The 15,070-nt window shown below is 35.3% G+C and overlaps 1 protein-coding gene across 1 annotated transcript in view; it reads left to right on the top strand.

Moving 5' to 3' along the window:
- LOC138703048 (multiple epidermal growth factor-like domains protein 10) overlaps positions 1–14,791 on the top strand; it is a 53,808-nt gene extending 39,017 nt beyond the window's left edge. The window contains exons 7-10 of the mRNA XM_069830585.1: positions 3,648–3,788; positions 7,239–7,370; positions 12,294–12,429; positions 14,590–14,791. Of these exons, the coding sequence (XP_069686686.1) occupies positions 3,648–3,788; positions 7,239–7,370; positions 12,294–12,355 (335 nt within the window). The 3' untranslated portion in view covers positions 12,356–12,429; positions 14,590–14,791. The remainder of the gene's footprint in view (positions 1–3,647; positions 3,789–7,238; positions 7,371–12,293; positions 12,430–14,589) is intronic.
- The last annotated feature ends 279 nt before the right edge of the window (positions 14,792–15,070 follow it).

Genomic DNA, 15,070 nt, shown 5'->3' with positions numbered 1-15,070 from the left:
AAATTATAATAAGTTTTCTAATGAAAGCAAAAAGACAACCTTGATAATTTGTGAATATCGAAATATCTTTTTCAGTACAATACCGTACTTAAGAATGAAGTAGAAATTTTCTTGTGTGATATTTTAAGTGTGAGATGATTCTATTTCAGTGATTTCAAAAATCGAATGTTTATGAACCTGTTTTCCATACTTAGGAATATTAAGAATAGCAATGGTTCAGAAAAATATATCACGTAATTAACGAAATAATTATTTTTATAAGCATGTTTAATATAACAGTTTCGGAGTAAACCGCTTGTATGAATCTGTTTCAGTACGAACACATTGTACAGAGATAATTCTGGATTTTACGTATCTATACTAATAATAAATCTGTAGCCGAAATTTTTCTGGTAATTTTCGACTTTCCAAAAATAATTGGTCCTAACATATGTAATTAACCACCCTGAAACCGAAAATCGCTTTCCTGAAATTTTTGATTGTATGTCTGTCTGTCTGTCTGTCTGTCTGTCTGTCTGGATGTTTGTTACCTTTTCACGCGATAATGGCTGAACGGATTTCGATGAAAATTGGAATATAAATTAAGTTCGTTGTAACTTAGATTTTAGGCTATATGGCATTCAAAATATATTATTTAAAAGGAGGGTTATAAGGGGGCTTGAATTAAATAAATCGAAATATCTCGCTTATTATTGATTTTTATGAAAAATGTTACATAGCATAAGTTTCTTTAAAAATCATTTCCGATAAGTTTTATACTTTGAAAAATTTTGATAGGACTGATATTTAATGAGATAAATGAGTTTTAAAATTAAAATAACTGCCATCTAAGGCCGTGTAATGAAATAAAAAACAAATGACTTCGTCTATAAGGGGCCTTCGACAACAACAATCGAAAGCTATGAAAGATAGCCTACAGAGAATGTTTCTGTGTTTGTATGAAGTAATATCGGAAGCACGAATGTTCCCTGGATCAAATGTCCTATTTTAATTATGTAATTACTTTATATTTATTTCTAACGGGTGCAGCGGAGCGCACGGGTACGGCTAGTAATAACATAAATTTAAAATTTAACGTAAGAACGTTGTAACATCTGTAAGTATCGCAAGGTTGTAGTTCGTAGTAGATTATTTTTACAGGAGACAGCTGCTACAATTGCCACACGAGCCACAGCCCTCTCGTTGTGGCGACCTTGACAAGACGGCCCTCGGTGAACCTCTCCTTCTCTGGCAATGTTGCAATCTGTTCGCATCATTCGGTGGCTTAAAATTATTGGTTTTTAAGTTAAATTTACATGAAAACCATTCACGCTATGGAAATACGACAAACAAATGAATGGTTCTTTATTATATTTTCTATCGATGTGAATAAAAATTACAATCCTATTCGCAATAGTTATTCTTATTACCGAATAAGAGGGTGTTAAATATTTGGATAAAACATATTTTCTGAGAAAACTATGAATTTTCCACCAATATGGTTTTACACTTTTCTGTTACATACAACACGAGCTATTCGGTCTGAAAATCTGCAGGTTTACTTCACTTCCACCCTGTAATTATATTATTATTGTTTTGTCATTATTATTCAGTGTTATTATCACCACTATTATTTATATCATTATAATTATAGTTTTATTATTATTATTATTACTATTATTATTATTATTATTATTATTATTATTATTATTATTATTATTATTATTATTATTATTATTATTGGAGGAGGAAAAGGACTGACTTTATTCATGCCTTATTTCATTCCTTTCATTGGACTCACTTACTCTTACAGGAAATTGCACAAAATGAACTGAAGTAATATAGTTAATTTCAGGGGGTTATTCTTGTATTATACAGTTGTCAAAAAAAATGTGACCTCACTCGTGAACAAGCGAATATTTTCTAAGTCCACTTCGGGTCACGGCGATGTTACACGATAAATGTGCTTTTAGAAGCAGTTCCGGAACTATGGAATCATTCCATATCTGGGTCTCGTAGACCAGAGGTAGAGTGCTCGCTTAATGATTCGAAGGTTGTGAATTCGGGCCTTGTTCAAGTCTTCATTTTATTTTTTAATCCTTCTTTAGCGATATAAATACTGTTATTTTAAGACTTACGTAGAGACTAATTCTCTGAGGAAACTATTACGCCATTTCTGCCTGCGACTTTGACTGACATGGCTCCATAAAGAGGTGCAGGAACAAAAGAAAGTATAATACGGGCTGTGATTCATCTTGGTTTTTCGGCATCCGAGGCAGGTAGGCGTTTCAACGTTTCAGAAAGGACAGCCCGGAGATGGGAGAAAAATTATCAACGCTCGGCAATTTTTGGCCGAAAAGCAGTTGTTAATTTCCCTGGTCACGAACAGACCGTGAGAAATAGTTTAAGGGCCGCCAATTTGAGATCTCGACGTGCCATTCCTAGGGAAGTTCATAAGAGCATATAGAGGAGCTTTAGTCTTTGCAGTGGGAAATGGTGATCGGGATTGGAAAAGGGTAATCTTTTCTGATGAAGTCACCTTTCCTACTACAAAGGAAGGACCCACTCTTGTATATCGTCCTCCTGGTACCCGACTCAACCACAGATATGCTGCCATGCATGCCCGCAGTGGTGGAGTATCTATGTCGTGTTGGGGGTGGATTTCTTATCGTGGAGTGGGCACAATCCATCGTATTCGCGGGAAATTTAAACAGCACAAATATCAACGGTTGCTGGAACGCTATATGGTCCTTCATGCTAGGTTTTTATATCCTGCTGGAATTCTTCAATTTCAGCAGGATAATCATCCAGTCCACACATCTCGATTCGGGACTGGTTTGCGAAGAGACAGGATATCGAATTGATAGACTGGCCTCGTCGCTCTCCGGACTTGAACCCTTTGGAGAATATCTGGGCACAAATAAAGAAGCATATGCGGAAAAATTGGCCCAATCCCCCTCCAAGACGCCCTGATGATTTGTGGAAGCTCGTCCAGGATGCCTGGGATGCCGTGGCTGAGAACAGTCGGTATTTGAAAACACTAGTCGATTCCAAGCCCACTCGACTGCCCATTCGATGGATTAAATATTGAATCGTGGCTTTTTGTTTTTGTTTTTTTGAACTTTTAATTGTTTTAATTTTTAAGGCAGACGCCTGTAAGTTTGTTTTGTTTATGCCACGAAAGATATTTTTGTTGAGAATATAATCTTTCTTTCCATTTGCAACCACAATGTCATAATAAATAATGACAAAGTCATGGCATAATACATTCATGAACCTGATGTTAATTAGTAAAACAGACATAAAAGAAACAGGAGCAATTATATTTTCTCTCGTCAGAGAATGAGGCATGCATCGACACGTATGGAGCAATCACGCGAACATAAGACCAATTAATCCCTTCTCGTCTTATTTCCCATTTATTTCATTCACTTATCTTGCTCCATTCTCTAACTAATAAAATTATTTGGCACGATATATTTGGACTACTGGAGTTCATAATGTGACAGTTAAACATTAGAAACTTTAATTGGAAATTTCTTGGCATAAATACGTCTATATCGATATATCGCTCTATCTAAAAGTAATTTTACTACAAGAAGTAATTACGTATAATTCTAGGCAAACAAGATTCAACTCTCAATTCTTTCTGTTTTATAATCTTTCAGTTATTGGAGGAGAATGCCTAACTGATGAAGATTGTTCCAGTGTTGCAAATTCATTTTGTGACACACAGTCGCAAAATCGGTACAGCTGCAAATGCAGAGAAGACCACGTCGCTGTTGCTAATTCTACAAAATGTTTGAAAGGTAAGTTGTCGCGAGATTTGGAATGCTAAGAAAATATCCATTTATTACGACAGAACGTTTTTACAGTCTGTAAGGACATAATACATGTCACTGTGTATTGGCATTTCTGATAACATTAATGTTTGAGAGTTGAAATTACAATGGAAACAATGATTCTGAAATAACAAAGAGAATAATAATTAGAATTAGCAATTCTACACGGAATTTCATGGGATAAACAAATATTTAAATAAACATACACCCATTTATAAACCAACATTGAGAAATGTGGTGCAGAGGTATGGAATATGGATTAAAATTAAAAGTACAGTCAAGAGAAATAGATTTTTTAAAGGTAAGCACGATGCTCTGAACAGAAGAGAATTGGAAATGATACGACAAAATATAAATTAAATTTAAAAAGTATATTATACAGTTTGTGGAAGTTAAAAAAAATTGCAGAGGTTTGGATATGTCAAAATGATGGACAATACAATCCGCCTGTTTTATTTCCCTACCGCTAATCAGCACTTAAGACTTAAGCCAGTGGTTGCCAAACACTACGAAATTGTGACGTAATAGAAATGCAGCCCGCACACCATATCGCAGGGAGAGGGGTGGAGTGGGTATCTCCTCAGGTAATGCAGTGAATAACAGTGCAGAGACGGACTGTGACCAAAAAACGAAAGCAATATAATATTCTTCTACTTATTAACTATAAATACTTTTTTCCATGTTAATTTTTTATCCCTCTATTAATTATTTTTGTATTATTAATAAAATAAAATAAATTTATTTTCTTATTTACCATAGAAAGAGCGTGTACTTTACATCAGCAGATATTTGAAACTAGAAAAACGTACCAGACTGGTCACGAAGTTATAAATTACAATACATACTAAAAAAAAAAGTTGAAGTATTTTACTCCGATTTAAGACATAGAGTCCACACCTGTGGAGAGCGGTTAGAGCGTCTAGCCGAGAAACCAGGTGGCCCGGGTTCGATTCCCGGTCGGGGAAAGTTACCTGGTTGAGGTTTTTTCCAGGGTTTTCCCTCAACCCAATAGGAGCAAATGCTGGGTAACTTTCGGTGTTTGACCCCGGATTCATTTCATCGGCATTATCACCTTCATCTCATTCAGACGCTAAATAACCTAAGCTGTTGATAAAGCATCGTAAAATAACCTAATTAAAAAAAAAAGAAAAGACATGGAAGCCGATATTTTTATTGTTTATTTATTAATGAAATATTCAAATTACACTCATACGTAGAAAAAAAAACGTGGAAGTATTTTACACCGATTAAAACACAGAAGCCACTACTTTTTATTGTTTATTTATTAATGAAATATTCAAATTACACTACATACGTCGAAAAAAGTCGATGTATTTTACCCCGATTAAGACATAGAAGCCGTTATTTTTTATTGTTCGTTTGTTATTCAAGTTACAGGTAAGGGTGTGGTAGTCTTCATAACAAGAAAAATAATGACAACGTACATTGTTCTTTTATACTTCATTTAAAATTTTACAACAAATTAAGTATCTCATATTTTGCCATCTCCACAAAATAAATACTTTTCCTTCCATGCTCCTTAACATTAAGTTTTTACTTACTATCTGTTTTCGAAAAGACATCGAAACATATTATCCTACACACTTATAATATTACATGCGTACGTCCGCTGATGATAAATGTCTTTACTTATATCGAAGTGATAGCTGTAAACAAAGGGTGGGGATATGATGCCATGGTTACGCTTGAGTGGAGGCAGGGGCATGTGTCGCGACACAGCTTTTGGCGATCACTGCAGTTGTGTTATGGATTAGTCTACCTTAATGCGCTACTTTATATACGTTGCCTAAGAAGAAGGTCCAAGGTAACAGAAGAAAACACAGGACAAACAGAAGACAAAAGGACTCCCAAGTTTCTATAGGAGGGAGTTAAGTTCCCTCCTAATGGCGAAGTGTATCAACATCGGTTAAAAACGTAGTAATCATAGATTACGAAACGACGGTTAAACAGTAACAGTGGTTAAAATGTAATTTCTGTGCACCATTCACAATTACCGATTACTTAAACGTGGCTACCTGACACCTCATTTAACCAGACTAATGTCTATGATGGTACATTGTTTCTACAAAATTACTAAAGGAAAGGATCCATACCGCTGCAAAGATAATAGTCAACGTCTAAAAACGGCTGCGCTCAGTCCGTTCTACATCGAAATGAACGTGTCCTACATTTTCGTTTTGCATTTGTTTGCCTTTGGGCGCTGTTATATTTGCGAGTTGCATTTCCTTGCTTTTCAGTGCTGTTATGTTAAAATCGTACAAAATAGAAAATTGAATGCAAAAATGATTATATTGCAATGTGCTGTTGAAGTATCGATAGACTCAATTACTAGATTTAAATATTATATATATATATATATATATATATATATATATATATATAAAGATGGAATATCTATAAAGGAAAAGGATGCAGAAGATTAGTAGGAATGTGTATACGATCCAGGACCCCATTTACACTAGGGAACTGTTCATTATCCCAAGATCCATCCATAACCTCTCTTTGTTCAGCCAGTGACATAGAGAAAGAGATATTCGAGTATTCCCCCTTTTAGTACAGAAAATAACAGTTACATAGAATCGTAATATAAGCAACCGATCCATAGGAGAAATATGACTTTTTGTGTTATTTCAAGTGATCCATTTGTACATTTTGGTAAACGAAATAGCTCCTGAAATTTTCTGTCACCTAATTCCTCGTAAGAATTCTCTCTTTCCACTAAAGAAACTTCACGTTCATGCTCTATCCAAGAAATTCAAGTAGGCTACTGTGCGATAATAATTGTCTTCGAAACAAACATCTGTGGCTCTGGCCGCCATTTTGCTTTACTTGCTCTACTAATCACTGGTTATCTCTTTTAACCGCTCGAATGTGGCCGGTTAGAGATTACTGTGGTTAACCTCCTATTTAAGTCGTAACCGAGGTCGATCCACTGTAAAAATGCTTAACCAGCGGTTAGGTGTCAATTTTAACCGGTGATTACACTAACCGACGTTGATGCACGTGGGCATAAGTGTGGCAGTTGGAAAGAGTAACATTTTCTTCTCTAATGATTGTGGGAATGGATGTTTCTCGGTTTACTATACAACAGTGAGCGTTTATATTTCTCATCTATTTCTGACAAAGAACAAACCTAATTTTCCAGATATCGAAGTTCTTAGTCTTCATACAGAGGATAATCTTGTTTGGAAAATTGAATGCAGCATACTGGAAGTTGTCATAACTTTTAAATACTACTTCCTGTAATAATATAAAGGTCGATGTATGTAATATTGTTAAGTAATTGACTGAAGAACTTACACTATTTGAATGATACTATACTTATCGGACCCAACATGCCTTTAAAAAAAAGTTTAACTAGCTTCTCAGCATAATACATAATTCTTTTTATTTCAGTTATCGGAGGAGCTTGTTCAACTTATACAGATTGCTCGCATATTGAAAACTCATTTTGTGACGCAACATCTTCGATTTGTAAATGCACAGGTGGTTACATAGCTGTTGAAAACAACGCAAAATATTTTCCAGGTAAGTTTTCACCATTAAAAAATTTGTTTTATACAAAACAATATTCTGACAATCTAAAACTAGATACAGCTATAAGAATCGTGAAAAATTAAGCAAGCCAATTAATTAACTTTCATAGTGCCTATTTTTGATCATAAATACCGTCTTATTATGAACTGTGGTATTATTAATGTATTCCAAAATAATTAATTATAAATTTTAAATGTAAGAAGAATTTAAGGGGAGTTATGACTGAAATTTGACAGATTTTGGCAAAAAAATCGAGGCTTTGTTTTTCCACGAGAGAAAAGTTAAATTATCCATTTTTCAGATAATGTTACCACCTTATCTGTTCCACATTTTTTAAGCTATCAACAAACGTTTTTCAAAGGGACACGCACTGTATTTAAAGTTACGTACCACGCCATTTACTTGCTTGTGTTTAAAATTCTCCTTGCAGAATACTATTTGCCAGAATGGGTTGAAACTTGTGAGTAAGTTGTGATAGGTATGTAGTGTACAAAAAAGGAAATTCGTATTGGGATTTGATATGTGGCGATTTATAACCATCTAATTAGGTAAATAACATTTATTTTTTAATAATAAAAAATAAAGTTTCAAAAATTTGAATTTAGCACAATATTAACAACTACACATAAAAGTCCAATATTACTCTGGTGTCTTGAGTATATTAAAAAATGTCAGGTTTATCTAGTTAGGAATCTGCAATTACTTGAAAATTAAGTGACCTACACAACTGAAACTTGATACGCCATACTATGAGTACGGTACAAGTGCGTTTCCAAAATAATCATAAAAATCGGTTCAAAAATGTACAAGTTCAAAGTTCAGTCATAACTGCCTTTAAAAACGAGGAAATATGATAGCGGCAAGGAGTGTTTGTGTATTACTTTTAGACATGATATACACGCAAAGATATGGACTAAAATCGGTTTATTATTAAGTTCTTTTCTGAGGTTTGAATATACGTAACATTTTTATAACACAGCCTTTTACAAAAAGATATGTGATGGGAGCGAACAGAAAACAATGGAGACCATGTTCAAAAGTAGATGGTGTTTTATGAGACTCTAGTAAAAAAGTTGTTATTTTAACATGGAATGGAATGGAATTTACGAGAGGGAGGCACTACGGCCCAGCACTGCGACTTGTCACTATCTATTGCGGTGAGGCGTGATGTACTTGAGCAAGAGCGCGGTCGTTCGGCTACCCAATCATTCACAGAATAGGAGTGGTAAGCACAATAAGCCTCAGAAAACCTTGCATTATTAACAGGGATTCGGCATTGTTCGCTTAGTGGCTCGGCAGTACGTTTCGAGGGTATTAAATAGATTATTTTCACACGCCTGGACTTGAACGGCGCAGTACAGCACGCACTGGCCGAGAGCTGAAGATAAGCAAGCGTTGGTGTCATTTTACTCCTGTGTTTATGGAAACTTGTGATAAAACTAGCCCAGCTATGCACCTACTAGACGAAACATCACGTGTTTGTCTCCTGGCCTTGCTTGTCTCGGCTAAATCCTGCCTCACAGTCAGCTGGTTACTTCACGCGCGTACTATTTAATTTATTTGTTTGATATTTTCCATACTTTCTTATCAACGGTGCACCAGTAAAAAATATGTGTTTATTTGTACTTTCAATGCGGAATCAAACCATATATTTTAAAAATATTTTTTCGTGGACAAAGGCGTCTTAATGAAGAAAAATCTAAATTTCTCCATTTTCATAAAAAGTACGAAAAACTGTTTACATGTCAATATAAACTTTAACGTTTCAGCTTCAAAATAAACCATGATTTTGATCATTGGGTGAAAGGGTTTCGGAGCCACAACAGTTTAAAATTGCTAATTTTATGAAAATACGATAAATTTAAATATTTTTAATTTAAACACTATGAAGTTCTGATGCCTCAAACTTTGCACAAAGCATTGTATCACAGTTGTCTACGGATAGAAAAAGTTTCATTGCATTTAAAAATTGCAAGGTCAATTTTCTCTATATTTCGGTCGATTTGAGATGGAATAGCCCATATAGTTTGCTTCAAACAAGCGATTGTATAGAGGTGTCTTCAGTTTTACAGTATTGCTTTAACGATATTCGTTTAGAATCCCTAATTTGCAGTGAAATTTTATCTTTAAAATTTCTCCAATGACGTATTTAATGTGGCAGCACGTGACGCTTATAATATTATCGAACTTCACGCAACAGTAGAAAAGAGTATAAACGCGGAGCGACCACAACGCAACGTTAACCTGTCCTCACTGCTATCGTACCAGACACTACACAGCCCCGACTCAGTTTGTGACGTATGACTTCATGCATAATATCAGTGTCGTAGGTAATTTGATTTTTTCTTCAGTGGATACATGTCCTAACTCTAATCATTACTTTCAACCGGTTATTTAACGACGCAGTATCAACTATTAGGTTATATAGCGTAGATGGGGTTGATGATAGGGAGATGATATATGACAAGATAAGGTCGGAGATTCACAATGAATTACATGACATTCACTTTGCATTTCGAGAAAACGTCGGAAACATTCCTAATATGTAACCAATGAGCCTAAGTTGGAACCAACCCTCAGTCCGAGTGCAGCTCAGGATCAGCAGGCAAACCCACTGCAGCTTAGCTCCCCCGGTGGCTAGTGCCTATAAAGGCTGGTTCACAATAAACCGGGAACGAGAACCAGAATGAAAACGAGAAGCAGAGGACGTGAATATGAAAATTTTTGATTCACAATAAACCGAGAACGTAGACGACTATGCATATCGATATGCATGTCAATAATGATATGTAAAGTCGATATTACGCTTTCTGACGTTATTTGTATATAATTGACCAATGGCGTTCTCTCATGAGTACAAGGCAGCCAACATAAACACAGGTTAACCAACTTCGAAATTTCAACTGAAACATTTCATTAGGTACGGTACTATAAATATGCCCATGCATCTTTATTATCACAACCTATTTTAAGTCTACCATAAAGTAAAATAATTAGAGACGAAATATTTATAATAGAACAAAGATGAACACAACAGTAGTTCTTGAATTGAAGCATGAATATGTAGTGTGTAATACAACCAATACAGTAATAAAATATGATTCACTTACGCTCGGTGTTCAAAGATGCAGCTATTGAAAGCTCCTTCATTTTCTCATCTATATACGAGGCGCGCCGCTTAGCGTAAACGTGAGGATTTCCCTCAACACTCAATATTAGAATCTCATCAAATAAAACTCGCTCCATGGTGCACAGCACAGAACAAAATAATGCATAGGTTATGTCACGGCTACAAAATATACGACGACAAAATAGCTTTTAGATGGCAATAGAATGAATCTAGTGGGCTGTGATCAGAAACGTGAACGCCAAAGTTGAAACTTGGCCAACTCTCCGTTCCCGATCTTGGGCACCGAGAAGCTTTTCGTTAATTGTGAATGCTCACATTTAAATGTACACATTTTAACAATTTTACCATTTTCGTTTTCGTTCCGATTCAGGTTTCCGGGTCATTGTGAACCAGCCTTAATACTTAAAGTCGTTATCAGTTATCATGAATATAAAACGATATTGATGTGTTTTCTTAAAATATAAAATGAACACACAAATATTATGTTTCTTTTTCAATTTAGAAAAATATGGTATACATGCAAAAAAATTACGGTAATTTCATTATCCGTAACTAAATATGTGTAAATTACATTCATCATCATCATCATCAAGATCATCATCATCATCATCATCACCATCGTCTTCATCTGATTCATGTAGCTGTTAAATAGTGATTACATCCGAGTAAAATGAATCACTTTGCAGAATGATTTCTTCATATTAACATAAACCTTAAATAATGTTGGATCTCCAAACCTTTGAGTCAAACTCTTATCTATTAACGTCGTTTTTTTTTTTTTTTTTTTTAGCTTCCTGAAGTTCTCAGTGTTAACTGAACCCTTCTCCCTCCACGCACTCTCTGTTACACTTGCCACTACTCTAAGTGAATCGTTTAGTAAATGCCTCACAAGTGTAAACAATTGACAAGAGAGACAAAAACCGTTGTACATTTGAAATATACACTATCTACCAAAAAGTAACTAGCACTGCTTCTGCCCCTTTAGAACCTCGTGGCACCACCTCTTGTTGCTATAACAGCAGCCATCCTGTCAGGCATGCTCTCCACCAGTTTGTGTAGGATATCCACTGGAATGCGTCGCCATTCCTCTTGCAACACGGCACTCAGTTGGACAATGGAAGTTGGCCGCATCTCCCGAGACCTTAATCGTCGGTCCAATTCTCCCCAAAGGTGCTCAATGGGATTGAGATCAGGCCTCCGTGCAGGCCAGTCCAACCGGTGAACATTATTGTCTGCATACCACTGCATAGTAACCGCCGAACCATGGTGCCAACTTCCATCGTCCAACTGAGTGCCATGTTGCAAGAGGAATGGCGACGCATTCCAGTGGATATCCTACACAAACTAGTGGAGAGCATGCCTGACAGGGTTGCTGCTGTTATAGCAACAAGAGATGGTACCACGAAGTTCTAAAGGGGCAGAAACAGAGCCCAATTACTTTTTGGTAGATAGTGTATTTTGATAATCTAATGTCCTTTCACTAATGTAATCCATTAATGAAATCTTGTTAAAACTGTGTTTTGTAGAATTTACATTTGACTTGTATAAGCGTATGGGATGAAAGTATACTTCATCACTTGGGATTTTTTACAACAAACCGTCATTGACTACTTAAGCATTTAATTAGGTCAACATGAAGAAATGTGCATTTTAAACAATATACTGTATTAAAAGATAAATCCACAGAAATGTACAAAATATATTGAATTTTTCTTATACTGAATTATTTCCAGTCTTATGATTCTTCAACATCTGTTAAGACATCTTATTCTGTTCTTGGCCAGGATACTATTTCTGTATAACAGTTGCTGAATTCATCAGGACGATACTGAAGAATTTTCTGTAGATCACAGTTTTTGGCGTTGTGGGAGCCTTGGATTTATAGGCAGTCTCTGTGGGCATGGAGAGCCACCTGACTGGGTGAGTGCTTTTTTTCTGGACTCTGTATTGTGAAGCTATCTGGGAGCATTAAGCCTCAGATACTGGTTTTACAAAACACCTTTCCTCTTTTCTCTCCAGTGTGTATAAATTCAGCAAATTGTGACATTTTGAAATGCACTTCGTTCTTTCTCGCTATATTTGCACCATAAAATGCTGCTAGACAAATTAGATTATTATGGAATTAAGGGAAGACTCCACTGAAAATCATGAAAATTTTTTCCAAATTTTTTTAGCTATTTCACTTATTCAGAATTTATATTTTCATGCCCCAAATGGATTCAGCTCAATTCTGATTACAAATACTCGTATGTTTATACTTTTTAAATTAAGGCTGGAAGGGGGCGTGGAATTCAAAGAGTTGTCAAAATTATTTTTCATCGAAGAATTCTTTTTTAAAATTTCTGATTACAAATGTAGTAACTTTTTGTTGGCTTCCTGAAGTTACTAGATGAATGTAGCGGAGGAGAATATTAATTTACATAAATATTCATTTTATTTTCAAATCTATTTTTCTGTGTTCATTTTTGTTGATTCAACACCAACTTTCTTATGCCAAATATTAATCAATCTGGATGAAATTTTTACTGCAAGTATTTATGAGGTAGCTGCATGTTTCTATGCATTTATTTTGTGAGAAATGTTGCTAGTTCATTTTATTAATATTTTTCTTAATGCTGCTAGTTTATTTTATTAATATATACATGAATAACTGATGTACTGTATGTACACTTATACTCGAAAACAAAAAATCTGATCAATAGTCGATCTATTACGCCTAAAATCGCAATGATGATCCCCAAAAATTTCATCTACATTTGGAGTTAATCTTCTCAAAAGAATATTGGACAACATTTTACACGACGTCAGCAAAAGTAATATTCCTCGAAAGTTACTACAGTTAGTCTTTTCCCCCTTATTAAAGATAGGTACAATTATGGACTCCTTCCATTGTTCTGGTATAATTTTCTTTTCCCAAATATCAAGTACAAGCTTATAAATTTCGCCAGATAATGCGCTTCCACCCCCTTGTATTAATTTGATCGATACCTGAGACTTGTACTTTTTCAGCTTTTCTATTCCAATTTCGACTTCAGGAAGTGTGGGTTCGGGTGTAAATGGCTCAGCAGTTTGTATTTGAATTTCTTCCCGATGATTTCTATTTGGCCTATGTACATTTAGTAGTTGCCCAAAATAGTTTTTCCATCTGTTCAGGATTGAAAGAGAGTTTGCAAGCGAGTCACTATTCTCATCCTTGAGCACGTTTACCCTTGCCTGATATTCGTTCTTAAATTCCTTCATGCCCTTATATAAATCTCCAATGTTTTAATTCCTACTATTTGTTTTTAGGCCATTCACTTTTTCTCTTAAGTAATCTCCCTTTTTATTCCTAAGTGTACGACTTGCTTTAAAAATATCCTCCCGTCCTACTTTAGCATTGAAATCCCCCAATAAAATTTCCATGTGATATCTAGATAACTGATTAAAAGTTTGTTCCAATTCCTTATAGAAACTATCCTTTATATGGTCGTCTTTTCCTTCTGTAGGGGCGTGAGCATTTACAACTACGATATCGGATCATCTACCCTTAAGTACGAAATACGAAAACCTGTCACTGATAAATTTTATGTTTTTTACTGCTGATTTTATTCTATGAATAAAGAATCCTTTTCCTAATTGGTGATTACAACAAGTAATCTCGCATTTGTGATATACCATTTCCATCTAACCTAACCTCCTGTACTCCCACAAAGTCTTTTCTATATCTAGCTAGTTCTTTTGCTACTAATGTTACTCCTCCTGTTCTATAGAGACTTGTAACATTCCAAGTACCAAATCTCATAACCTTATTCCTTTGCTGTGGTCATGCCAGAGAATCAGTCTCATTCCGAAGCTTATTTGGTGGTTTCGTAAAAAGCTGTTTTTTTACGGTGATGGGTTAAGCCCTGAGGGCATGCCATGCAGTGGTGATAGGAACCCACAACACATAGATTATTATTATTATTATTATTATTATTATTATTATTATTATTATTATTATTATTATTATTATTATATAATTCCACATATACCATGATATTTTTGTTATAAAATGCACACTGTGTAGAATCTTTGTGTTAATATAATCTCTCACTGTTTCAGCCTCCTGAGCGTTCCAATAGTGTCAGTGGTCAGCTAGGTTGTGTTATGTTTTCTCAAGTTCCTATAACATTTCAGTGTTTCCGTCAAGTTTGGATGGCAAGGAAGTTAACATTCAAGACTCAATTCTTCGTACTTACACGTGTAAATTTTATACTTTTGCAAAAAATTTGTCCTAACAATACACAATACAGCACAAAATAGATTATTCTATTATTGACAATTAATATTTGAGAAGAAAAATTCGCTCCGGCGCCGGGGATCGAACCCGGGTCCTTCGTTCTACGTACCAAGCGCTCTGACCACTGAGCTACGCCGAATTCAATCCACAGCACCGGACCGAACCTTCCTCCTTCAACGTTTCCCTTTGTGACCTGACTCCAAGTTAGGCATATATGTTGACGTATATGTCCAATGTCAACTGCCATTATATTAGGGGCCGATTGTATAAACCATTTAATCTTAGATCAGAGGTTAAATTGAT

Source organism: Periplaneta americana, chromosome 7 (genome assembly GCF_040183065.1).
Source record: "Periplaneta americana isolate PAMFEO1 chromosome 7, P.americana_PAMFEO1_priV1, whole genome shotgun sequence".
NCBI lineage: Eukaryota > Metazoa > Arthropoda > Insecta > Blattodea > Blattidae > Periplaneta > Periplaneta americana.
Note: the sequence above shows the minus strand (reverse complement) of the source record. Positions and strands in the feature narration are given on the sequence as shown.